Source organism: Orussus abietinus, unplaced genomic scaffold, assembly GCF_000612105.2.
Source record: "Orussus abietinus isolate OABI.00-Male unplaced genomic scaffold, Oabi_2.0 scaffold3, whole genome shotgun sequence".
NCBI classification, from domain to species: Eukaryota; Metazoa; Arthropoda; class Insecta; order Hymenoptera; family Orussidae; genus Orussus; species Orussus abietinus.
The window spans coordinates 772,532-797,084 of NW_019395984.1; the positions used below are offsets into that span (position 1 = coordinate 772,532).

At 56.0% G+C, this 24,553-nt stretch overlaps 1 protein-coding gene across 1 annotated transcript in view; it reads right to left on the minus strand.

Moving 5' to 3' along the window:
• Positions 1-316: 316 nt before the first annotated feature.
• Positions 317-24,553, minus strand: part of LOC105699022 (fez family zinc finger protein 1) — a 46,930-nt gene continuing 22,693 nt past the window's right edge. The window contains exon 2 of the mRNA XM_012423720.1: positions 317-1,810. Coding sequence (XP_012279143.1) covers positions 317-1,810 — 1,494 coding nt within the window. The remainder of the gene's footprint in view (positions 1,811-24,553) is intronic.

Here is a 24,553-nt window from a genome sequence, read left to right on the forward strand (position 1 = left end):
AGGGAGGGGGGCACGGTTCAGGTGCAGCGAGGACAACGCGCGGACATCCGTGACATCGATAACGACGGTTCGACCGAGGATTATTTACACCGAGTTAACGATAGCAAGAGAGAGTAAGTGTAGACGGAGAGGGTGACGGTCCGCTTGGATTTGGCACATGTCACCTCGCGGGCCCCCAGGGGGAGGTCCTATCGAACGGGGCCCGGGAGGGCCGGGCGATAATACTGTTCGACGGGCCCCGTCAGTCCCGTCCGCCGGGGGCCCGCTTACGGGGCCCGATCCTGGGCAGCAGCGCGGGCCGGCGGGGGGGTCTTCGTCATTCGGCCTTGAGGGCGGGGGCGGGGGCCCCGGGGCTGTCGGGCCCCGCGGCCGGCTCCGTCTTCGGGGCCTGGCCCTCGGGGTACCTCGAGTGGGTCTTCATGTGCCTGGTGATCATGTCCCTGCGGCAGGCGGCGTAGGGGCACTGGGGGCACTTGTAGGGCTTCTCCCCGGTGTGGGTGCGCTGGTGCGTGCTCAGGTGGTCCGACCTGCTGAATACCTGGCCGCACACCCGGCAGGTGTAGGGCTTCACGCCGGTGTGGAGGCGCATGTGCCGGGTGAGCATGTCCGACCTGGCGAAGCTGCGCTTGCAGACGTCGCACAGGTAGGCCTTGGCCGAGGCGTCCTGGGGGCCCTGCCTCCGGTGCCGGGAGGCCATGTGCTTGGCGAGGCGGTCGTGGAGGCTGAACATCTGCCCGCAGACCGGGCAGACGTAGGCCACGTCGGCGCCCGGGGGCATCTCCTCGACTACGGGGGAGACCTCGAGGTTGTACCTGACCGCGACGCTCTCCTTGGTGGTGGGGGAGGCGACGTCGCCCCGGACCACGGGGACGCTGACGGCGCCCCTGGTCACGATCCCGGGGGGCAGGAGTTGCAGGGAGGGAGGCCGCGCCATGGCGTTCTTCATCGACAGGTCCAGCGGCGACTCCTGGGGGCTGGTGGGGTCGCTCTCGAGGGAGCCGCTGCGCGGCGGGTGCCCCGGGTGGCCCGGGCCCCCCGCGGGCCGCTCCCACCCGGGCACGTCCGAGTCAGAGTGGCTGCGCCGGCGGAAGATGTCTGGCAGGTACTTGGTGTGCAGGTAGTGCTCGAACGCGTGCGGCGACGGCGAGACCGGCGCCAGGGGCGGCAAGCTCAGGGGCGTCAGGGGGGTCAGCGCCGTTAAGGGCGCCGTCAGCGGCGACGTGGGGGGCGCCCCGCCGCACTGTGCGCAGGTGCACCGGGGGTACTTGCCCGAGGAGGAGCGCCGCCCAGGGTGGACCGCGCCCCCCGCTCCCGGGTGGTTCCGCCGGTGATGGTGGTGATGGTGGTGGTGGTGCCGGTGGTGCCGGGCGTCCTGGCTGGCCCCCGCCTCCTCCTCGCCGGGCCCCGACTCCTCCTTCAGCCGCAGGGCCAGGAACCCCGAGGTCGCCTGCGCCTCCGCGGCCGCCTGCGACCTCGGCGACCCGAACGCCGCCTCCTCGTCCTCCTCCGAGGCCAGGGTGCCCTCGAACCTCAGCACCTCCCCCTCGGACGGCGAGCCCCGGTGGGCCTGCAGGATGTCCAGCACCTGAGACAGGCGCTTCCGCTTCCGGGGCCGGTGGTTCCGGTTCGCTGTCGCCGCCAGGGTGTTGTTGTTCGTGCAGGGGGGCGGCTTGGCTGGACCCGGGGGCGCTGCGGCGTCCTCCACGGCGCTCTCGGCCATCGTCATCGAGGATGCGCGGCACCCGCCGCCTGGGCCCCTTATGCCGCCTAGGATTCCCTCGGCTACCACCGTGCTGCCTCCCACCTCGTCCTGCAACACAAAGCCACACGCTTGGTCAAAGTCCGGCCATGCGGATCGGCGCTTTCTTGCGCGCCGCCCCGAAGGGCGCGGAGCTTTTGCTCCGGTTTTTCGGCGCGACGCCGCGACCGACGCCCGACGTACATGCGAGACGACCTTTCAGGCGCGAGCGATCACCGGGAAGGGCAGCCCGACCCTGGGGACACCGCGGACCGACCGATTAATGCACCTATCCGACCGATCTGTCAAATCCAACGACCCCACGCGCCAGACAACACAAAAAAGCTGAAGACAGCCTCGAAGACGATCGACTGTCGCGCGGCCAAGATGGCGCCGGTCGCCGCCAGGGGGATCGCGTTCGATTCACAGGCTCCGTTTACCCCGGTCACTCGGCACGCTTACTAAAGCAGTTTTATCAAACTCTCCGTGTAAACGATAACGTATCGCCTCGGCACGAAACGCACTTTTCGACCGTATCGTGCCGCCTTGGTGCCCTATCGTTTACACCGAGAGTTTGATTAAACCACGCGTTCCGCACGCGTGCCAAGCGATCGGTGTAAACTAACCCGTGGAGTTATAGAGCACGACCGTGGTTTATAGTAACGGAGAGGACGTTGCTCCAATACGTGCACGCCATGGAGTGGCCCGATTCCGGAAATACGCCGGGAAATATGATTCTTTTAACGCTTATTCATTAAACCGATGGGACGAATGGGAAAGATCCCAAAGACGCTTCTTCTTATTTTTTTTTTCTCTTTTTCATTAGGAAGTTTATACACTCTTAGGTATCTCCCGTTCGCAAAGAAACGTTCTACCCTTACTGATTAACCCTTTGCGGGCTACCGCCGCATATATGCGTCCGACGTTTGGTCCAATATTGCCTATACGTTTTAATGAATTTCGCCCATATGTCAAAAGAGCTCCGTCCTCAAAGGGTTAAGGACTTCCGGAGAAATTTCTAAACGAAAACACCCTCACTGTCTGACTTCCTTTAAACACCTGTCTAATTTCCTTGCGTGTCCGCTGCATTTTCATAAATTCCATTCCATTTTCATAAATTCCCACCCCAACCGGCTGCTCGTTTCCTCGATCTTTAAAATATCGCATTGTGTTTTCCACTCCCCCCAATGTCACCAAGAGGAGGAATTTCGAGGCCTCCACCTCGAGGGATCTATCATTACCGGAGGCTTATCGATACCCCCGTTGCTTCGATTCCAGATCCTCCTCGGAGATCAACAGGTCGATTACAGGGGAAGGATGCAGTTCTTTGCGAAGAGACGCCCCCCCTCCGGCGTCGAGCTCGTCTCGTTAGACACGACAACGGCACTTTGTCATAGAGCCGTGTAAGTCGAGAGGTATCGGGTGAATATTTGAAATTTAAATGCGCGGCTCCTCGCGCGATGCGGATAAATCAAAGGAGGAGTGGGTAGGAGGGAGGGAGGGTGGAGGGAGGCCCAACAACCCCAACGGGCCCCGACGAGAAGCCGAGCCGGCGGTGGGTGTCCCCGTGAAACCCGAGAGGCCCTCTTCGGGTTCCCCGAGAAATTTCGGGCCCGTCCTGCCGACCCCGTCGAGGCCGCTCGAGAAGTTCCCGTTCTTCGGGAAGGCAGGGCAAGGTTACTCGATCGGCCTTATCCAGGTCGCGATAGGGATTCCCTGGCGAGGGGCCCCGAAACTGGGCCTGGAGTCGCTCGAGCGAAAGGGTGACGCGGCATTGCGTCGACACATCGGAGAGTCAGAGCGGAGGGGCCTGATCTTTGGGCGATTAGGGCGAAAAGCGACCCGGGCCCAAAGTGGCGACCCTGAAGAGGCCCCATTCCTCGGCAAGGCCGACCGAGTTACCCGATCGGCCTCTCCCACGTCGCTCTAGGGATTCCTTGGCAAAGGGCCCCGAAACTGAGCCCAAGATCGCTGCAGTCAAAGGGTGACCTTTCCGAGGGTATCGCTGCCGAAGTACCAAACACAAGGTGACCAATTTCTAGGGGAGGACCGCAAAAGCGGTACAATGAGGTCGCGCGGGCCCAAAATGGCGATCCCGAAGAGGCCCCCCTGAAGAAGACCCCATTCCTCGGCAAGATCGACCGAGTTACCCGACCGACGTCGCTATAGTGACTCTTTGGCGAGGGCCCCGAGACCGGGCCCGAAATCGCTCATACGAATCGACGATTCCTCGACATCAATGCCGAAGAGGAAGAGAGAGGGAGAGACCGGAATCGTCAGATTTCTCGGCGATTAGGCGTCCAACGTCGCGGGCCCGCTCCGGCGAGCAAGACCTCCGACAGCCGTGACACGAGCGGGGACAGGCGTTAACTCCACGTCGCGATCCAAAGCCGGCTAACGGCGACCTCCTCGTGCGCGACGGAACGCAACGCACCGCGACGGACACGGGCCGCGGCGAATTGCGGGCGCGACGAGGGATTATCGGGCGGCCCGATAACGCGGGAGGCGCGAGCAAGGCCCGGCTGCGAGACGTAGGGCCCAGAGAACTCGCGGGGCCCTAACGAGGGCTGGGGGGACCACGAGGACGCGGGGCCCGGGAAAAGGCCCGACGATACCGTCGTAAAACGGAAAAGGGGCCTCGTAAACGGGCCCAGGTATGGAATAAAAGAGAGAGGGGGGCCCGACGGCGGCGTAAAAGCGGGGGGACCGGGCCCGGGCCCCGCGTGGGCGTCCCAGCGGGCCCTCGCGCGCGTCCCACGCTCTCTCGGCGCGGCTCGCTTTCGACAAAGGTCCCCCCCTCGGTCCCTCTTACCCCCGCTCGAAATTCCTCGGGACTTAACGGCGCTCTGATTAATGGCTCGCGGGTACGGGGACTTTCCTCGAATTTATGCAGTCACGCCGCGTTAACGCGTCCTCGCGCGTACCTACGCGCACGCGTTACGCGCACGTGACGTATGGCTGAACGTCGGGGCGACAGCCGTGGCCAAGCGACGCGACCGCGACTCGTTACGGGACTCCGGCCTGGAAGCGGCTTAACGACGTAACCGGGGTGGAAACCCCTTAATCGACGGGGGGAGGAACCTCTTGTCGAGAAGTCGCGGTTATCTCGTCCTGCCTCGTTATCGGGGGGCGGAGGTCTCATCGAGGGCCTCTTCGAGGACTAATTAATTTATATATAATAATAATTCCGAAGATTTTTCGGAAGCTGCTTAAGAATCTCCTCAAAGCGATGATTCGGTGCACCCAGGGCGGAGTCATACTAAGTACTTCGACCTCTTATACATACATTAGGGGTACCTATAAGTGATCAATTGTTCTGACGTCTGAAAAGCCTCTTTCGAGATCATCGATTACTCATGGGGTACCCCTAATGGAATAACCCTTTGGTATCACCTCAATTCGGCGACCTCTAGGTCTTCCAGATCTCGGGGGACTTCGGGGTCCCGAGGGAGGTGGCGGCTTCTTGTAGGCGCTTCCCCGAAGGGCCTCCTCGGCGCGACTTCCAAGAGCGGCGACCGGGACACCAGTAGGGCCGCTTCCTTGCCGGGCCCGACCTCCCGGAACGCCCGGTCGAGTTCTTGCCGGCGGGCCCGATCGGGCCCTCGTTACCGGGTTCCCGCGTCGCGGAAGCCGTCCCGACGTCGGGCCCCCGAGGAGGCCCCGGGCGACGCGGCCTGGGAGTGCGGCTTCCCGGGATGGAGAGCGGCCCGAAGGACGCCGATCCCTGGAAGCTGCTCCCCGCGTGCCCCCGGGAATGGTCCCAGGAATGCCCTCCGAGGAGGCACCTGTACCCGAGACTCGCCGCTGCCCGGTCGTATATAGAGGCAGAACAGGTTGAGAGGCGGTCGGCGTGGGTGGGGCGCTGATCTTTCTCTCGTACGATCTCCACTAGCGCCGGCTACGACCGACTCGCGAGCTGCGACCAGCGAATCGCGGTTCGCTAATAGCGACGTGCAAATCCGAGACCTAGTCTCGGTCTCGGATCCTCCGGTCTTGACAGTGCATACTCAAGTGACGCTCTTCCACCGTACACTGATAAAAATGCCCGTAAATTTTCACGTGGCATCACAATATCAAATGGTCGACACGCCACTTAAATTGCCTCTGTAATCTCGCATTTGGCGTCTACGTTAAATTAATGAAAATTATAATGTAACGTTACATTCAATTCCAGGGAAAATCCGCCGACACAGTGAATGTACGTTACGCGTATGTAAACATTTTCTAATTTGTCATTTTCCCCATTCATACATTTTGAAACCTCCGGTATGGGGTGCGTAAACATCTATGTAAATTTCCAGGGATTTTTATCAGTGTAGTCTTGGACTCCTATTCTCGATGTTCATTTCGATTATTTCTCGTGAATGAATAAATTTTCGCATAAATGAATTTCGCCTCGTTGCGAAGTCGCGTAGGTGGTGAAGATTTGAATGTGTACACGGAAATGTCAATCTCACGTGGGAAAGTTGATGGCACTCGAAAATCGGGTCCCTAGCCTCGGTTTGCGGAGGTGCGAGGTCGAATTTGCTGTGTCGATAATATGGTACCAGTGAAATACGCGATATTATAAAAATAATTAAGTACTCATTAAGTAATATTTTCAAAAGAGATACTTAATCCGGGGTGGAGATGAAATTTAAAGTGAATCGTGGGAGATTGTACGATCCCGTGATGGGAACTGCGTAAATTATGCGTTTCTAGGAGTGGTCCCCTGTACAGGTGGAGGCGGGACCCTGGTGCACAGGTGCACGAGGACCCTGGAACAGGGTGCCGTTTGGTCCCTCCACTTTGGATCCTGGGAGGATCTCTTCAAGGTGAGCACCTCTCTGGCTCGAAACCTTTGCTAGCGGTGCAGGCCGCGCTCTTCGGAAGGAAAGTGGCCGCAGGGTGGAGGCGCGCTGGCGGAACCCGGGCGAGCGGCTACCAAAAAACCAGCCGGGCTACCGGAGGAACCCGCAGGAACGCCGCGGAGGACCGCGCCCATCCGAGCGTGTCTTTCCCCGGGATGCGCCGGAGGAATCGCACCGACACACGACCGGGAAAAAGTGGACCGCCGGATGCTGGACCGAAGCGGGGAGGATACCTCGAACGAGCCTAGGTTCATCGGAGACCGGACTAACCGGGAACCGGATTCATCCAGAACCACCAAATAGTGGTAAACGTTCCCACACGGGCAGGGAAATAGGCGCCAGTTGGTAAAAATGTTACGATATGTAGGTTTGTAAAGTTACAATTTGTAGCGTTATTCTTTCTATCCGTAGTTGAGTATGGTATCTCATTTAGGGACCCCGTCTATTTCATGACAATTCTTTTTCGGTCCGGGCTCATACGGGACCAGACTTATCATGAACCAGACTCACAGAAAATCGAACTCATTGGGAACTAAAAAGACGATGGGAACCAGGCTCATTTGTACCGAGGCTCATCAAAAGCTAAACGTATACAGAACCAAATTCATCCGACTAATCTGTAACCAGACTTATCCAGAATGAAACTTATCGAGAACTAACCTCACCCGGGACGAAATTCATCCGAATCAAGACATATCGGGAACGAGAGATATTGGGAACCAGACTCGTCGAGGATCGAACTCACCTTTAACCACTCATCTAGAACCAAACTGATCCGTAACCAGACCCATCCGACTCAAGACTCATGGTGAGGCCGGGTCCCGGGGGTCCCGGCGACTCCCTGGTAGGGACGCCAGGACAATGGGACGTCTCGGGCGGAGGCGCGCGACAGATTTTATCGCGCCGGAAAATAACAGGTTATCGACGGAGTGATTAATGGCCGCGCTGGATATTGGCCGGTAATTAAACGCACGGCAATTTGTGCCCCGTGAGTGGCGCTCCCGACAGCGCGCCGTGCTTGATTTAAGGAGCCCGCGCATTTGTCTTCCCTCCGCGGACCCCCCGCGGGGGAGGTGGGAGGGATTCCGAGGTCCTTTGTTTCCAGCAGGATTCCCGAGTCCTGCGAAACGGAAGTTGGCGCCGGGACCAGCTGCCCCTTTGGTCCCGAGACATCCCCCGTGCCCTGGAGACGACGCAGCTGAGTGTCCTTTATCCCCGGGGGTTGACGACCGGTGACGCGCGATTGGCGTGTAATCGATTCGCGAGAGTGTATATACGCCGGCGAGATCGAGGCCGCGAAGTCGCCGAATCACGGTCGCTCCTCGATCCTGGATCCCCGATCCTCGATCCACCTGCCGCGGCGCCGCCTCTATTAATCTCCCGTCCCCGATCGCGCGGAATCCTCGCCCGAGCGAGCGTCCTCCGACGATGACGAACGACGAGTAATGACTCGGTGGAATAAGCCCAAACTTCGAGCTCGATTAATAAGAGACCCTCCCCAGAAGAACGCGGCGGAACGACCGCGCGTCGATGCACCGACGCACCGGAGCACTGCGGTTTGTCGGCAAAGTCCGAACACGCCAAGCATTGCCGCTCTTTTCCGACATCCTGAGGTTCCCATGCCCCGAAGAGGATCTTGAAACGATTCCTGGGCGAGATTCTTGCAAAAGCTCTCAAAGATGTTCCCGCAGAAATGTCCCGGATAATTTCCTAACGGAGAGATTCTCGAAAAAAAAAAAAGGAAAAAAAAAATTCAGGAATAGGTTCCCGAAGAGACCTCCGACCTTCCGCGGAATCCGGTACGCACCAGGGTGGAGGCGGCGGAGGTGGCGGCGACGTTATCGCGTAATTGCGGGTTAATTCGAGGCTGGCAGGCGACGTCGCGAGCCTTAAGGCGGCGTGGGCGAGCCTTAAAGGCCCGTTCTCGCACACGGTCGCAGAAATTCCTCGAGGTCCAGCTACGAGGCCCCTCTCCGAGAGGAAAATCCCGGGCGCGAAGACGGTACTCGCGTTATCATCCGACTGGTCTCGATACCGGAGAACCGAGTCAAGTCGGACTAATTCGGGACTGATAGCGCTTTAATCCCGGTTTCAAAAGCGCTGGCCCACCCGGAAGTCCCAATTGAAAGGGTGGGACCACATCCTGGATGCGCCTCTTCAAGGTGCACCTCCTCTTCGAGTACATCTTTGAGTACCACCTTTTCAAGTTCGCAGGACCAAGTCGCGAGTGGGACTTCCCGTGGGACCATTAAGGCGATTAGCCTCGGCCGAGGTCTAAACCTCTCGCCGGTTGCAAATGGGCCTTAACGATACTTTTCGATCGGGACGTATCGGGGCCCATTAAGGCCGCGCAATCACGGCGCGGAATAACTCGGCTCGGCTTGCGCGCATTCCTCGAGGATATAGGGCCCGGCAGCTCGATACAGGCCCAGGATTTAAGGGGTTAAGCTCGCCCATAACCTCCTCCGAGAGATCGGGCCCGATAAACCGGGCCCTCTCCCCTCGCTTAATAGAAACGCCCACGCCCTCATTATGCGGATATCGTAAAGCTTCCCTCATAGTTTCGCGCTCGGTGGCTCGGGCCCTATGCAAATCGCGCGGTCGCGCACGCACGCTGTGCCGGATGCCCGCGAGTGGTCGCGCCGGTCGCGACGTATTAACGCCTTAACGCGTTTATCGCGCCGGCGAGTAACGCGGGGCCAGCCTCGTCCTTAAGGCCCTCCATGAGGTCGTTAACGTTGACCCAACAGCGCCCGGTCCGCCGTTGCGGCGGTTTTCCATTAATTTCCGCGGAATTTAGTGCCCGCGACTAATCCGCGCGGCGATCCGCGCGACTAATCCGCGAGGTCCCTAGATTGATAAATGATACCCCGATAAGGGTAAGGATTTACGGAAACGTCCGGATCGAGAGGTCTTTAACTCCTGAAATCGGACATTTCAATGAAAGTCATATGAAAGCCAGGTGGAAGTCATTAAAGGCATCGGGGTGGGATCAAGGGAGTTGAAATTTCCTTACCCTAGTGATAACGATAAGAGCAGTTAAGAATTACTTGATACTAGGGGGGAAATCCTTCCATGCGGAGGGAAACTAGTTAACATGTAGATTAGCAGCTGACCCTGAAGAGGGTCCCTGGTGTCTTGAATTTCGTCGCGCATGTATTCCTACAGAGCAAGTAGGTATCAGCTGTCCAGGTAGTGGATAGGTCAGGGTGTCTTGAATTGGTCGCACGTCTCTTCGTATAGGTGAAATGGGTATCAGGTATCCAGTCAGTACGTGGATAAGCGATTCGGACCAACTGCAGACCCTGAAGAGGGTCCCCTGACATTGGCTGGCCCATCGGCAGGGATGTACTTCTCTCGGTACTTCTTCTCGACCTCCAATATTTTCCCGGAAGTCCCGCAAAGGGGACCTTCTCCCGGATGGACTACCAGGACACGAGCAGCCGGACGTTTGCGTTACCGGGCCGATCCGCATCGCCGATGGCGACCGGTAATAAGCCCGGCCATGATGAGTGGCCGGCGTAAATTAGCCGGGGCGTAAATTAAACGCCCCCACCCCCGACAATAACGACCGCGAAAGTAATATCGGCCGCGCGGAATGGCCGCGTGTGCGTCCGTGAAAAGTTAATCAGCGGCCGGCTAACACTAATGAACGTCGCGTGCCGCAACCCCGTGCACGACTTGGCACGGCGCAGGGTCGCGCCGCGATTAACCTTAAACCTCTCGCGAGGCGTGCTCGTGACAAGCGCGTTACGTACGCGTCCACCATTTTTCGACCTCGCCCTGCCACGAGACGCGACCACTGTGGGCGGATGGAGTCTTCGAGCCGAGACTTCCTGTGCGGTTCGACTCGAAGCCGACCTCGAAGAGGTGGGTGGTACTTGGACAACGACTCCTAGGCGATCGGTACAAAGGCGTTGGTGTCAAGTAACTGGAATCACCTGGCTCGGTATCCAGTGGATAGTGATAAGAGATATCTGGTACCAAACGTTGGTACGAAGTAGTAGGTACCCAAATACTAGGTGTCGAGTGTTGCCACCAAGAGGCTGTACCCAAGTATTAATGTCAGGCATTTATGACGAGTGATGTCTTGGTACGAAGTATTGGTACTCAAGCATCGGCACCAAGTAGCGTAATCTAAGTAAAGGTGTGTAGTACTGGCATCGAGCATCGATGTCGAACGTCGGTACCAAGCGATGATACCCAAGTACTGGTATCAGATGTTAATCAAGTATTGATATGAAGCGATGTTACCAAACACTGTCATTAAGTATTAACGTCAAGTGTCGGTACCAAATGATTGTACCTAAGTGCTGGTATCAAGTGTCGGTACCGAGTAGTGGTACCAAGCATTGGCATCGATCAGTGGTATAAGAACCTAGTACATTGGTATCAAGCAGCAATATGAAATAATGATACCAAATGTTAACGTCAAGTATTGGCACCAAATGCTGGTACCCAAGTACCGGTACCAAGTACCGCTCCCCGAGACCTGGGACCAGGTATCGACATCGATCAGTGGTACATCGAGCGGCAACACGAAGCGACGTTACCAAACCCTGGCACCAAGACCCGACTCCGTCCACCCGCGTCCCGACGGCGAAGCCGGGAGCGGGAACCAGGAGAACCGACGCAGAAAGGCACAAAGAGAGAAACGAGCCTGGACGGACGGACGTGCCAGGGAGGAAGGTATTATATGGCGGCCCGTCCGCGGTGAGGCAAGTTTTTATCGCGGCCGCCATCTGCCGGCCGATCGTCATTACCGCGCTAAGTAATCCCTCGCGGAGGACGTCGCGACGCCGACGCGGGCCGGCCGCTTCCGCCGTACTTGGCGCGGGACTCTACCGGGCCCCGCCGGGTCGTGCGCGCGCAGGTCCCCGCGGGCCCGAATAGCACCGATCCGCGAAGTTCGCCAGCCGAAAGGCAAAACCAACGAGGGGACAGGTGCCACACGCTGTGCGCCGGCGTCGTTTAACGGAGCCTCCGCCGGTCCCGTCCTCGGGCCGCGATAATTGTCGCATAAAGTCAGCACATTATTGCGTTATGGGTATCCACGGCGTATCGGGGGAAATTACGACGCTTCCACGAGCCTGCGCCGGCCTTAATGGAGACCCCACGCGACGGTTTATTCGGGCCCAAGAAGAGGGCCCTAGGGTCACGGGGAGACCCCGACGCCCTCGCGTTCCACCGGGATTCCGCGGCGTCCCGGGACAAACAAAGGGCATTAGCGATCGCCCTTTCCGTATTTCAGGCATCCGCCACCGGTATTCGGGGCCTTAAGGCCCTCCCCACGGCAAGCCCCGAATTTAAAGGCCCCAGTCCCGGGTTTAAAGGGATACACCTCGAGGTCTGGGACGCGTAAATGGGTGCACCTCGTCGCCGGCTCTGCGCCGCTTTCCGGGCTCCTGTAAATTTTCGTCAATGGCCCTCGGGGAGCCCATCGGGCCCCGTCGATGCCGTGTGAACGGGGCCTCAGGGGCCCCGCAGGCCGTAAAAAGCCGGTAAAGGCGGTCGTGGGAGTCGGACGACCGTCTCCGGACGGTCCTGCCTGCCTTCCACCTTTCGGCGGACTTCAGAGGGGCCGCGTAGGATGCGCCGCTTATCTCGGAATCGTGCGGACGCACTTGCGCGTCGGTGGACAACGCTTTCTAAATCACTCCCAGTCGAGGGCCGCTACTCTTAAACGGTGGACAATGTCGACGGGGAGCCTGTCGGGTCCCGAGGAAACCCGATAGAGCCCGTGGGGGAAGGAGATGGACGGCGACCGGACGAGGCTCTCCTCGTGGCCGAGGACGAGTCGATGGACGGTCGGGAAAGTTTCTCAAAATTATATTCCAAGATTTTGGAAGTATCCACCTTTACTCTGAACCTGCGAAAATAGACCTCGACCTCCTGCGACCTCGGTTATTACCATCCACCTCGACGAGGACCTAGCGACAATTAAAATCGGATATCGGACAATACGGCAATAATTTCCTTATTCGACGACCCATTGTCATTGATTTAATGCGACGCATTACAATGTAGCATGACTCGATAGTAAGTAACGTTTCCCACGGGGGATGTTCACTCATGAAATCCTGGATTTTAAGGCTCGAAATCAGCTGGAAATCGCAGGCAGAAATCGTTGCAAATCGTTGGATATCACCGACACGCTGTCACAACTTTAAGGCCCAATGTCACATGTTACCGAATCGCATTGCTGTTTGTCATGTGAAACCAACGGCAATCGGCTCTCGGAGAAGGAAATCGTTTTCGCTGATTTCCAGGTGAATAAACCCTCGGGACGTATCGCATTAAAATGTCCACACCAACGTTTCGGCGGCTGGGTGTGAATATGGATTCCAGTTTGAGGCACAAACAAAATTAACAGGCTTATCGGAATGTTTCCGTGATGTAGACGTTTGCGCCACGTGTGTTTTCTTTGTGGCATTTTCTTTTCTTACAAAAACCACAGCTGTTAAACAAGAAAATTAAAATAAACAAATTCCGAAAATGGTCATCTTAACGTTTTCGACGTTCTGGGAGGCTCTGAATTTTCCTAACGTCAGAGAACCCATTAGAGTGGAAAAATCCATATTTCCAGGATTTCGCAATTTCTTTATCATTTTAAACAACTGTGGTATTTGTGAAAAAAAAAATGGCAATTAATGTCAAGGTGTTCAATTGTACAACGATGCCCCTAACAATTTCCAGCTGATTTCCCGCATGGAAGAATGAGTGAATAACCCTTCGGGCAGATTTAAGGTCCTCGATAGAATTCCATGGAGGGAGGGGACCGAAAAAAGGAAGAAGCTAGATTTCCAGAGGAATCCCGGGGGCTGGGCAGGAAAGGGAGCGGGGGGGGGTCCCTTGAAACTTAAAACACTAAACCGGCGGAGATGAGACCCGCGCCATTACCCGATCGGTCCCTGGTCTCTTCAGGGCCCCCATAATTAACAGGCCACCGTTTTCAACGGGCAGGTGAGTCGGTAGTGGTTCTCCCTGGCTCCGAATTAATTCCCTCATCGGGTGCCTTCGCCTCCTCTCCTGAGATTTTCGGCTGGCGCGCCCGGAACTGGTTAGCCGCACTTCCTGGCCGAGTGATTAGCACGAGGTGCGGCTCCTTATCGCGGAAGGACGTGGTCGAGGAAGTCGAGACTCTCGGAAAATACCGGGAAATTCTCGTTAGTGTCTGAGAACGGTGCCATTGTACCCCGAGAGGACGCAGACCGCGTTCCTCTCGGCTGATCTCGCGGTCCAGGAATCGCGCAGCCTCCCGTAAATAGGAGAGAACGAATTCGGGAATCTTTGGCCTTTGTTTTTTTTTTTAGAAAAGTACGATCATCTAGGAAGGAATGCACATCTCTCGGGAATTGTTCTTTCGAAAGTACGCAGATGCGCGCGTTTCCCTCGGTTCATCTGACGGTCCAGGAATCGCGCAGCCTCCCGCGAACAGAAAAGGACGAGTCCCGCGGGAGACACGAGGAGAGTCCCGAATCGCGGCGGGACTTATCGCGCGGCGAATTCCCCGTGTAGGGAGTCCCGGTCCCGGGGCATAAATTCGTGCATTAAAACATTTATTCATCCTCGGGGCCCTAAGTGCCGGGTCCCGCGTGCGTGGCTGGGTGCGTGCGTGCGCGCGTACCCGCACGCACTTTACAGACGCTCGGGCGTGTTCTCCTGAAACCGCATAACCGCATCGGTACCCGACATAAAAGGTTTAACAAGACGAAAAATTCCTCCCGACGTTCCCGAGTCGCCGTTCCAGCCTCTTCGCCTCGAGAGACTCGAAAGAGAAAAAAAACAAAAAACAAACAAACAAAATTGTTTTTCCATAATTATTCAAAGCCCATTCTTCTCGGCGTATCCGAATCGCCGGTCGAGCCTCCCGGCCACCTTCCACGGAAAAAAAAAAAATGTATAACCAACCATTCGGTCCCATTCCTCTAACGCTTTCCTATCCGCCGCATCCACCCCCTCGAAAATTACAATGGAAAATCTCAAGATTATTTTATTAACGATTATTTAATGTCGTACATCGAACAAGCCGTATATAAGTGACAACGAGGCCGTAGAAAAAAAATGGCGAGACAAACGCGACCTGGAAGAAGTCCAGGATTTATCGTGGGGGCACACGCGCCAAGGTACAAATAAGACTCGCCGATGAGGACCCCGAAGAGGGGCCAGGAGGCGGTCGGCCGGTAACAGGTGTATCGGATGAACCTTGAACGCTGAAACAGCGCGACGATCCGATAGTCGATAAGGCCCCTCACGGACTCTCACGGGGCCCGTTCTCTCGCAGTACGTGCTAATGGCATGGAGATGTTCCTCATATTCCTATCTTAGCGCGTATCCATATCGCCGTGGCATTCCACGTTCCACGGCGGCCCACACACTCCGCCTCCTCCGTGGAGCACTCGTTATGCCGAGGAGTCTTCATGGTAGCCGAGTACCGGGAAACGGGCCGAAGAGGGAGAGAAACGGGGATACAAAGAGACGCCCATAACCCGAGGGAGATATCGCGATGGGTTGACGATCTCCGCCGGAGATGCGCATCGATCGGGCTAATCGAATCCGTTCGATTAGCCTTCGACGCCTGGGGGAGGTGGGCCTCGGGGAGGAAGGAAGGGACGTCAAGGGGAAGGACTTCCTCCAGAACGATTCCATTTATCCGCACGAATTAATAAGAATGAAGAAAAATCCATTCTTACAATTAAGGGGATGTGAAAGTGGCATCCGAAAGCTCAATCGTTCATAAAACTTTTCTACGAACTGGGTGTCTCAAATCGTTTCATACTTTAAAACGCGAATATGGAGACCCTAAGGTAGGTCCTGAAACTCGGGAAATTTCAATTTTTATACACTATTTTTAAAACACCTATAAACATATTTGAATCGAATTGAAATTTCATGAGTTTCAGGACCTTCCTTGTGGTCTCCCTATTCACGTCGTAAAGTTTCAAACTATTCGGTAAATCCAGTTGGGAGAAAAGCTTAATAAACAAAGTCTCTTCGATGCCACTTTCACATCACCTTAAGGGGTACTTGCGCGACAAAGTGCAGAATGTCAATCCCGATTTCATAGATTAGGAATTCGAGGGGAATCCGCCTGGAATTTCAGGAATTCGGCCCCGAACTTGAACCAGGTTGTCGGTCGATAGGCGCTCTTCCCCAGCCCTGACCCACAATCTGGTTTCTCGAGGGTCGGGAATTAATCACGGTGGGATTGCTTCGGGGATGAGCAAGGTGTCCATCGGGACCCGGTGGGAATCTCTGGACCTCGAAGGCGCGATCGATGGGGGGCAGGGCCGAGAGCTGCGAGGAGCAGAGTCGCTCGGCTCGGTCAAAGCTCCGAGTTTGTCAACCAAGTGTAGGCCTGGTGATCCTCGGTCTGTATACACGCGTGTCTTGGGTCACGCGGCCGAAACAATAACGAATGAGCGACCGCACACGCCGGTCGGTTTCTGGGAAGAGAGTTGCTTACATTGGAACTCGTTGCGGTCGACGAGACTTTCTTCGAGGTGATAGACGAGTCGACAATTTTTACCTTGATATAAGCTCGAACGCGGATTAAGATGTACAGTATATCATGGGAATTTAAGCCAAGAGGCTAATCAATTCAGGAACCAAATATCTATACTTATGTTCCCCTTTTGTAGGCTGGATTTTTCAAATAAAGATACTTCGATAATTCGAAAAGAAAAAAAATGAACGAAACAAAAATAAGGAAAATTGCAGATGAATAATCTCGATGAATTTTATTATCCCGTGGGAAGGGATAGAATAATGTACAATTACCTGAAGAGGATGCCGATCGTGTAAATGGGGTGGTAAGGGGGCAACCCGATGTTCCCCTAACGAGGTTGGATTTTATCGGTTTCAGGTGTCTCATCCCCGATCGGAACCTAAGTTTGGCACCTGATTAGATGCCTGTTATCGTATCCACTGGGGAGGAATCAGCGAATAACCTCGCACCCCTCGGTTAAGCTCGATGTACCCTAAAGAGGGAGAGAGGTGTCCGCTCTCGAGCGGAGGCGCGGGTCTATCGATTTCCAGCGCAGCGACACTTCGGTGCCACTGGGTCGACCCCTTGTGCATCCACCCTGAGGAGAGGAGGGTGGATTCACGGTCAAGGTCGGCGAACACGCGCGCCGCCACCCCCCGCTCGACCCTCGGCGGCCTCCCCCGAGGCGGAGGTGAAATAATGCCGAGGGACTCCGCGTTCCCGGGGGACAGGCGTGGATAATAACCGGAGGTCCCGGGGAGATTTACACGGGTCCCGCGTACGCTCTTTCGGCCTGGGCCCGGCTCAGGAAACACTCTCACCGGGGACGAATAAAATATATCGCCGCACGCCGACAGCGGCCCATTACGAGATACACCTGTGCCGGCCGGTGAGGAAACCTCCGACGTCCTCCCACGCGGTCGGGTAAATCCGACCACCTCCAAATATACCGAGGACGTGTCCGAGGCGTCGGCCGGTCCAATTTTTTATCACCGCTCTTGATAAATACTTAATGACAAAACTTTGAGCCTCGGGACCGAAAGAAGAAGGGGGGAAGTCCTGCGGATTTCAGGTGTACGATGGGTTTCAGGCGTATGGTGGATTTCAGGTGTACTATGGATTCGTCGATATTACTGCACGAGGTAAAACTAAAAAATGATCCGAAAGTGCGTCAAGCGAAGGTTCAATAAATCGATCGTCGATGTCTGATTTCCTATGTTTAATAACAATTATCTCTCGTTGTCCCTTCGACTACGAAAGGCGTGCACGGGCGTCCGACATTTGGTCCACTATTGCCTGGGCGGGTTCGGGAATTTCGCCCTTACGGCTACCTCGGAGATAATGTTCGATGCAGCTACCCGGTTGAAATATAAATCGCGTATGTCCTTTCGCATTTGTTGAAGCTACGTCAAGAGTATTCGATAACTTTGGAAAATTGCCTCACCTGATCCACGCGCTAGGAAAACATTCGGTCATGTCGATGTGCCCTAGGTACCTTGACTCGCGCCCGAACGTTTATAATTAAACTTGCGATGTCAATAATTAATTCCTAAAAAATCCGCAACGCGCGGATCCACGGGGACCCCCCACTCGGGGTGGAGGGCCCGGGTCCCGCAGAGGTCTCAATGAGTGGGCCCGACGGGATTCACGCGAGTCCCGTGTACTTTCGAGGGAGGGGCCCCCCCTCGCTTTACAAAGCGCTCTCTCCTCGGAGTAGCGGATAAAATATCGTCGGACGTATCTTGGCCCATTACGGGGTACACCTGTGGCCAGCCGGGCCAAGAAACTCCCGACGTCGAGCCACCTACGCGGCAGTTAGTTCGGGCCCCATTACTGCCCGGTCGAAGAATTAATTAGACGAGGATCCACCCGGGCCCAACTCGATCGAACTCCCCCTGCGTGCGTGGGCATGCGTGCCCAAGACGACCGCAAGGGCCCAAAAACGCAAGGGGCCTATTCTGGGTCGAAAATTCGAATCCTCATTTTCTATCCCTCCCACACGATTTCCCAAGACTCCCCTCCAGCATAATCCCAATCAGGCCCAGAAGTCCCAGGACGGTCGCTATTTTCTCGCTGTTTCGTGGACATGCGTGCCCAAGACGACGGCAAGGGCCCAAAACGCAGGGGCCTATTCTGGGCCGAAAATTCGACTCCCCATTTTCACTCCCTCCCACACGATTTTCGAAGATCCCCCTCCAGCATAATCCCAATCAGGCCCAGAAGTCCCAGGTCGGTCGCTATTTTCGGGCCCGGGCCCCGGTTTTGCGGAATGCGTTAAGTCGGTACGAAATTACACGTTATAAACTCGCCGGGGCCTCTCCCTCGTTTAGATCTCCAATTTCTTTTCCTGATTTCGAGAGTCGGGCCCCCTAATTGGGAGGGGTCCTAGCCCGCCGACCTGGGACTGCTCGGCATTCCTGGGCCCGCCTAGAATTCCTGGCCAGCAGAGTGGAATCGCTTCCCGGGTCGAATTCGACCCGATGTGACCGAATGTCCGGGCCCGATTGGGACTCATCTGCTCCATGGACCGAGAGAGGCTGCGAGAGGCTATGGCCGCGAGGGAGAGCGTCGATCCTCCGGGAGGTGAGGGGGATTAAAGAAAGGGGAATTCACTTGGAATTATCCCTGGTAATTCTATCCCTGTCCCCGAGTGGGTATTCCGCGACGAGGATGGCGCCTTCTCGTCCCGGTCCACGGGCGAAAGCATTCGCGCACGCAGGTGACAATTCGCATCGGCTATCATTACGATGCCTATTGGCTTTACGGCGCATTAACATAATGGCCCGTCATTACGCGTCGTCCCGATTTCCGTGCGGGCGTCCGCGCGCGGGATTGCACGTCGGGACGGAACCGCGGCCGTCGCGACGCCGATTTTCCCGCTGCGGCCGGCCGTGCGCATCGCGACGCCGCCTGCGGTCTCACCGATAGGCCACATGCGCGTTCTTCGGGGGGGAAGAAAAAAAAAAAAGAAGAAAATCGACCTCTCTTCCTCCGATCGACTATCTTCGATATCGTTAGTACGTTAATCGCCGTTAATTACGGCTCTCGAGCGCCATCCGACCCCCGCGAGTTTCGAGTCGGCCGTCGAACGCGGATCGATCAGCTGATATCGAGGCGTTGATAGGCCGAGGAGATCGCGGAGAATTATTGCGGGAGGTGGATCCCCCGTTTCGAGTAACACCTCGTAATGGGAGTACTTTGTTAACCCTGAAGAAAGCGACCTTCGAGGTGCCGAAGATGCAGAAGGTGGAGGCGCAGGAGGATCTGGAGAATTCCAGGGATAGTTTTGTACGTCCCGTGATCGGCGCACTTTCTCGGCCCCGAAGAATGCAACTTTCGGTCACTGAAGGTACTAAAGGTACGACGGCATCAAAGGTACCGAAGGTACTAAAGGCATAAACGGTGAGGAAATATCGAAGGTGCAGAAAGCGTAGGAGCATAGGTCGGGCATTTTTAGCAACCCGGAGACACTTTTAAGTAACACTTCGTAATCGAGGCATTTTATTAACCCCGAAGGATGCGGTCCTCGAGGTACTGAAAGTGCCATAAACAGGCGACAAGGAAGTCGGGTATTTGGAAGAATCCCGAGACACTTTTAGGTAACACCTCGTAATCGCCGCACCTCCTTACTACTGATAATACAACACCTGATAATACAAAAGTGGAGTTCGTCGATTTAGAGAAGTCCAGGGACACACCTCCGATTCGCAACAGGAGTTTACAAACAAGTGCAACGAAGTTGCAGCGATCCGCAACCACTGAGCACGAGGTAGAATAAATTTTCTTGGTAAGGGGAAAAGAAAAAGAAAGAAAAAAAAAACGCCAAAATGGAGAGTGCCCCTCGGTTAACCAAGTAAAAGCCGGGGACGGGGGCCGAATGACCCGGGGAAGAGGATCGCCCGATGAAGCGCGGTAGCTCGTCGGCCGGTGAATCGCGCAATTACTCAAAATGGATTTCCTAATTGCGCAATCGGCCAGTGATTGGCCGCACACGTACGCTCGCGCTCGCCGTTCGTATGGCCGCTCTCTTCGATTTCGACTAATCGGCGATCGCGAGCCCCAGGAAGCGAGAAAACCGGACTCTGGAAAAATCTCTCCCCATAACCTCCGCGCGAAGCTAAGCCTCCATAACCTCAAAATCCGGCAAATTCAGACATCCCAAGTCGACCTGCGTCGTCTCTGCAAGAAGAAAAATCCACACAGCCTGGAAGTTCAAAAGAAATCCATATCCCAAGGGAGCGTGGAATCTTCCCGGGATAACCTGGAAATCCTTCCCCAAATTCGGCGGGAAATCTCCTCAGGAAGCTTTCGTTGGCATAACCCGAAAGTCCGAAAGATCTTATCCCAAGGAATCTCCCACAGGAAAACAAAAAAATAAGAAAAAGAAGAAACAATTCCCATAGCCTGAAAATCCTTATCCCAAATCGGCGCGTAAACTCCCACGGGGAGGAAAAACTCCCACCGTCCGAAAATCCTCATCCCACGACGTCGCATCATCTCCGCAGCATCTCGGGATGCGATCCTACCGCCGATTAAAAAATATCGCGATCCTTAGGCCGGACTTTCTCGCGATTCCCCGAATCGGCGGGGCCGAAAATCCCGAGCGAGCGAGCGAGTCTCTCGAAGATGAAAGATCGGCCACGTTCTCGTTCTCCGTTATCCCCTTCCATTTTTCCAAGTGCGACCGACGCCCGTGTCGCTAGCAAACGAAACCGGACAGCCGTGACACCTGACACCAATCGCGCCCGCTCGCTCGCGCGCACGCGCACGGGCGAGCGTCGCGACGGCCGCTCGCGATCGCTCCACGCGCCCATTAGGACAATGGAGAACGGCATACTGGACCATCGAGATCGAATCCCCCTCCTCCTCCCTATTAATTATGAATTTAATCCTTTAAAAAATTTACCTCCGAAAATCCCATTAATCATGAATTTATTCTACACACTCTTATCAAATATTAAAAAAGAAAAAAAGAAACAAAATAAGACACTGGGCACACTTGGAAGAGTACATCGCGTGGCCCATCTTGAGGTGGCGATCCACCCTAGAGAGGAGGAAGAGGGAAAACCACCGTTTAAACAATTCCTCCAATAATTTCCATTAATTACGAATTAATTCCGCACGGTTATCAAATATTAAAGAGACGCGGGACACTGAGCACAGTTGGAAGAGCATATCGCGAGACCCATCTTGGGGTGACGATCCGTTCAAGGGGAACAGGGGAGAGGCCGTCGTTTAAAGAATGTCGCGTGGGCGGCGGGACACCGAGAGGATACGTCAAAGGCACGCGTCATGCCGGGCACACGTCAAACTCCCGGAGCGTAAAAAGGAAGCGCCTTTGCGAGGAGCCCGGCCGTTCTGCGCGGCTGAGTGCGCCCCGTGTGCGTGCACGCTCCACTTCCGACGCTTAGCGCCGCGACGCTCCGCTGAGCGCCGTGCGTGACGTCGTCACACCCTCGCCGGGGCTCGCCACGTGACCCTCGACCTCGCCCCCCGGGCCCCCTCGCAAAAGGAACTCTTTAACGCCGCCTTTGACCCGACCGCGTTCGCTAGGTACCGGAGACGGTCGAGGTGTCTCGTTATCGGGTTATCAGGTACAGATGGGTGGAGACACTATGCCGGGAGCAAGCTTGGAACAGCTGATAAGGCGCGGGGGTTAAAGCGTTCACACGTGCCTCGCGTAACAAAAACATATACACGTAATATTGAAAATTGATCAAATTCCGGAAAATTTAATATGGTGGCGTATATTCTGCGATTTATTTTTTCGATTATTACTTGTGGAGTCTGATTATCGGGTTATCAGGTACAGATGGGTGGAGACACTATGCCAGGAGCGAGCTTGGAACAGCTGATAAGGCGCTGAGAAACGATGAGAAGACTCTGAGAAAAAAACCAGTTGGTTGACTTAAAAAAATATGCATTCCAACAAGAATTCTGCCATAAAATACGCTCAAAGAAACAGGAGCAAAGAAAATTCCTTTAAATCACCGATATAACTTTTTTTCTTCTCAACAAAATAATGGTTTCTTGCCATTACAAATGATTCAGGCAACAATATATATATATTTGTTTCAGTCAACTAATCCTTTTCTCAGCGTAAGATTACCGACACCGCTACAGAAACCCCGCACTGAACATCGCAATTAGAATCGATCAATCAATTTGCACAAATTGCAATATGTCGTTTCATGTCCAACATTTCATTGACCATTGTTGTAGTTACAATCTCGGTTACCATACCGCGAAGATTCCTTAATTGACGGTAAATGAGGGTCATCGACAGAGGGACACACTTAGTTCCTCTATGCGGTATACTCTAGTGAATGACTCTAATCAGCTGATTATCGGGGGGTCCGGGTGATAACTTTTCGCAAGGAGGTTCGGCTTACCCGGTGATCAAAAGCCGCTGCCGGCGCAGCTCGTCCAGAGGGTCATCCGGCTCCTGGGGTGCTCGGACCGGCGGAATCCCAAATGGCAGTCGGGTCCACGGACGCGGCACATGAATCTCGGCGGGGGTATCGCGGGTGTTATCGCCGCCGGCCACGGGAAACCCGGGCGGGCCAGATTAGCGCGGCCGGTGCTCCAATTTCGCGGATTCCGGTGCGGGATGCCGACCTAGTGGAGACTTCCTGGGGGCGAAGGATCCGGCGCCGTCGGCAGGGTTCCTTCGAGTACCCGAGGACGCGAGTCTCCCTGTAGAGGTCGGGTCCGGGTCCGCGGTTTTCCTGAAAACGGCACTGCGCAGGCGCTGTGTAGGTACACCTAGGAGGCACACCGTGTACCCGGTATTACCGATCACTGGCACACTTCCGAAGACGTTCCGGAGACCTTCCGGATATTTCCCCGTCAAGTTACCGCCGAACGACCGCCAACGTCCTGCGGGAGCTTCGGGTCCGGCTCGCGTGCTCCTTGGCGTCCCGAGGGTCCCCTGACTCTCGACGGCCGCCGAATCTTCCTCGGGCTATCGCGGAGAGGTCGGCGCCGTATCTGCGGTTATCTCCCGGCTCCGGCTGCGCGCGCAGACTCGGCGTCTCGGGTCGCGACGGTCCGCGGCGCCCTGCGGCCTGGCGATTCGCGCGGGGCCCCGAGGAGCACGTGCTGCGAGCTCGATCGAGAACCACCCAGCCTTCCGGCAGCGCAGTCCCGCGCCGACTGTGACTCGCCGCGGCCGGCCCATGCCGCGCGCTCGGCGCGGCCTACCCCCACCCCGCCGCCGCGCGCTGCCCGGTCCACCCCCTCCACCGGCGCGCACCCTCGCGCGTGCTGCGCACCTTGCCCCCTCCAATGCGGGCGCGCACCCACGCGCCCCCACCACTCGGGCGCGCGCGGTCGGGCGCGCAAGGTGGCCGGCGGCCGCCGAGGCCAGCCGAGGCCGCGCGAGTCTGACCACGCCTGCTATCCCTACTGCGCGCGCCGAGCGCTCCGGAGGGACCGGCTCCCTCCCGGGAGGCGCGCCCGGTAGCGCGTCCACGTGCCGGGGCGCCCGACGCCCGGGTGGGAGTCGGCACGTGCGACGGGGGTGCAACCCTCGCGCTGCCCCCGACCTAACCTCCAAAACGCCTCCCTACCTCTCCGACTCCGGAATTACTGCGTACGAGACGCGTCGCAACTGCCGCTCGGGACTGGTGTTAGGTTATGTCGCCTCGGACGAGGGGACGCCTCTCTGTTTCCCAGAGCGGGGCGTTTTGACGCTGCCGTTTATGGCACGTTATTGCACGCTTCATATTTCTGGTTAAAATGTTTACCATGCGGACTGGGTTCGGTTAGGTTATGTTTAAAAATAATATCGTATTATTTGGAGGCGCAGGTAACGGCTTTGGGAATTAATTGCTGCCTGGAGACCGATCGTAAATCCAGAATTCGTAAAATTCTCCGTGTAGAGGTTAGTTACGTGAGACATTTCTGGATGTAGCTCGAAGAAGTATTTACATCCATTTGACGAGTTTAGATCTAAGCGCGGTTTCTCAGGAGTCGATGGGAAGATATTGTTGCAGAGGACGAGGCTAAAAGCGGACCGGCACTCGAGGACTTTTTCGTCGGCGCACGAAGCCTATTACGAGGCGACTCTTTAAGCGACTTTTCCGGAGAAGAGAGAGGATCCTCGAGACGTTCAAACACGGCGATGGAGGAGACGCTCGAGTCCGCTTCCAGGGAAGCGGCGCCGGAGCTTCTCTTCGGCAAACAGGAGGATCGAGGGCCGTTGACGAGAGCGCGGTCTCACCTTTGACACGTGTCAACGCGTGTAGCGACCGAGCGCTAAGTGACCGCTTGACCGTTTAAATCTGCCATCAAGTGTTTACCCTTTTACGAGTGACTCTAACGACGGCGACCCGGCCGATATAGTTAATTCCCCGATAAGGGCACCGACTCGACGGAGAGGTTATTCACACAGGAAATCATGGAATTTAAGGTGCAACGAAGGAGCCATTATTTATATACCAAAACGTCAAGACATTTGTGTAAAACTTTTTTTCT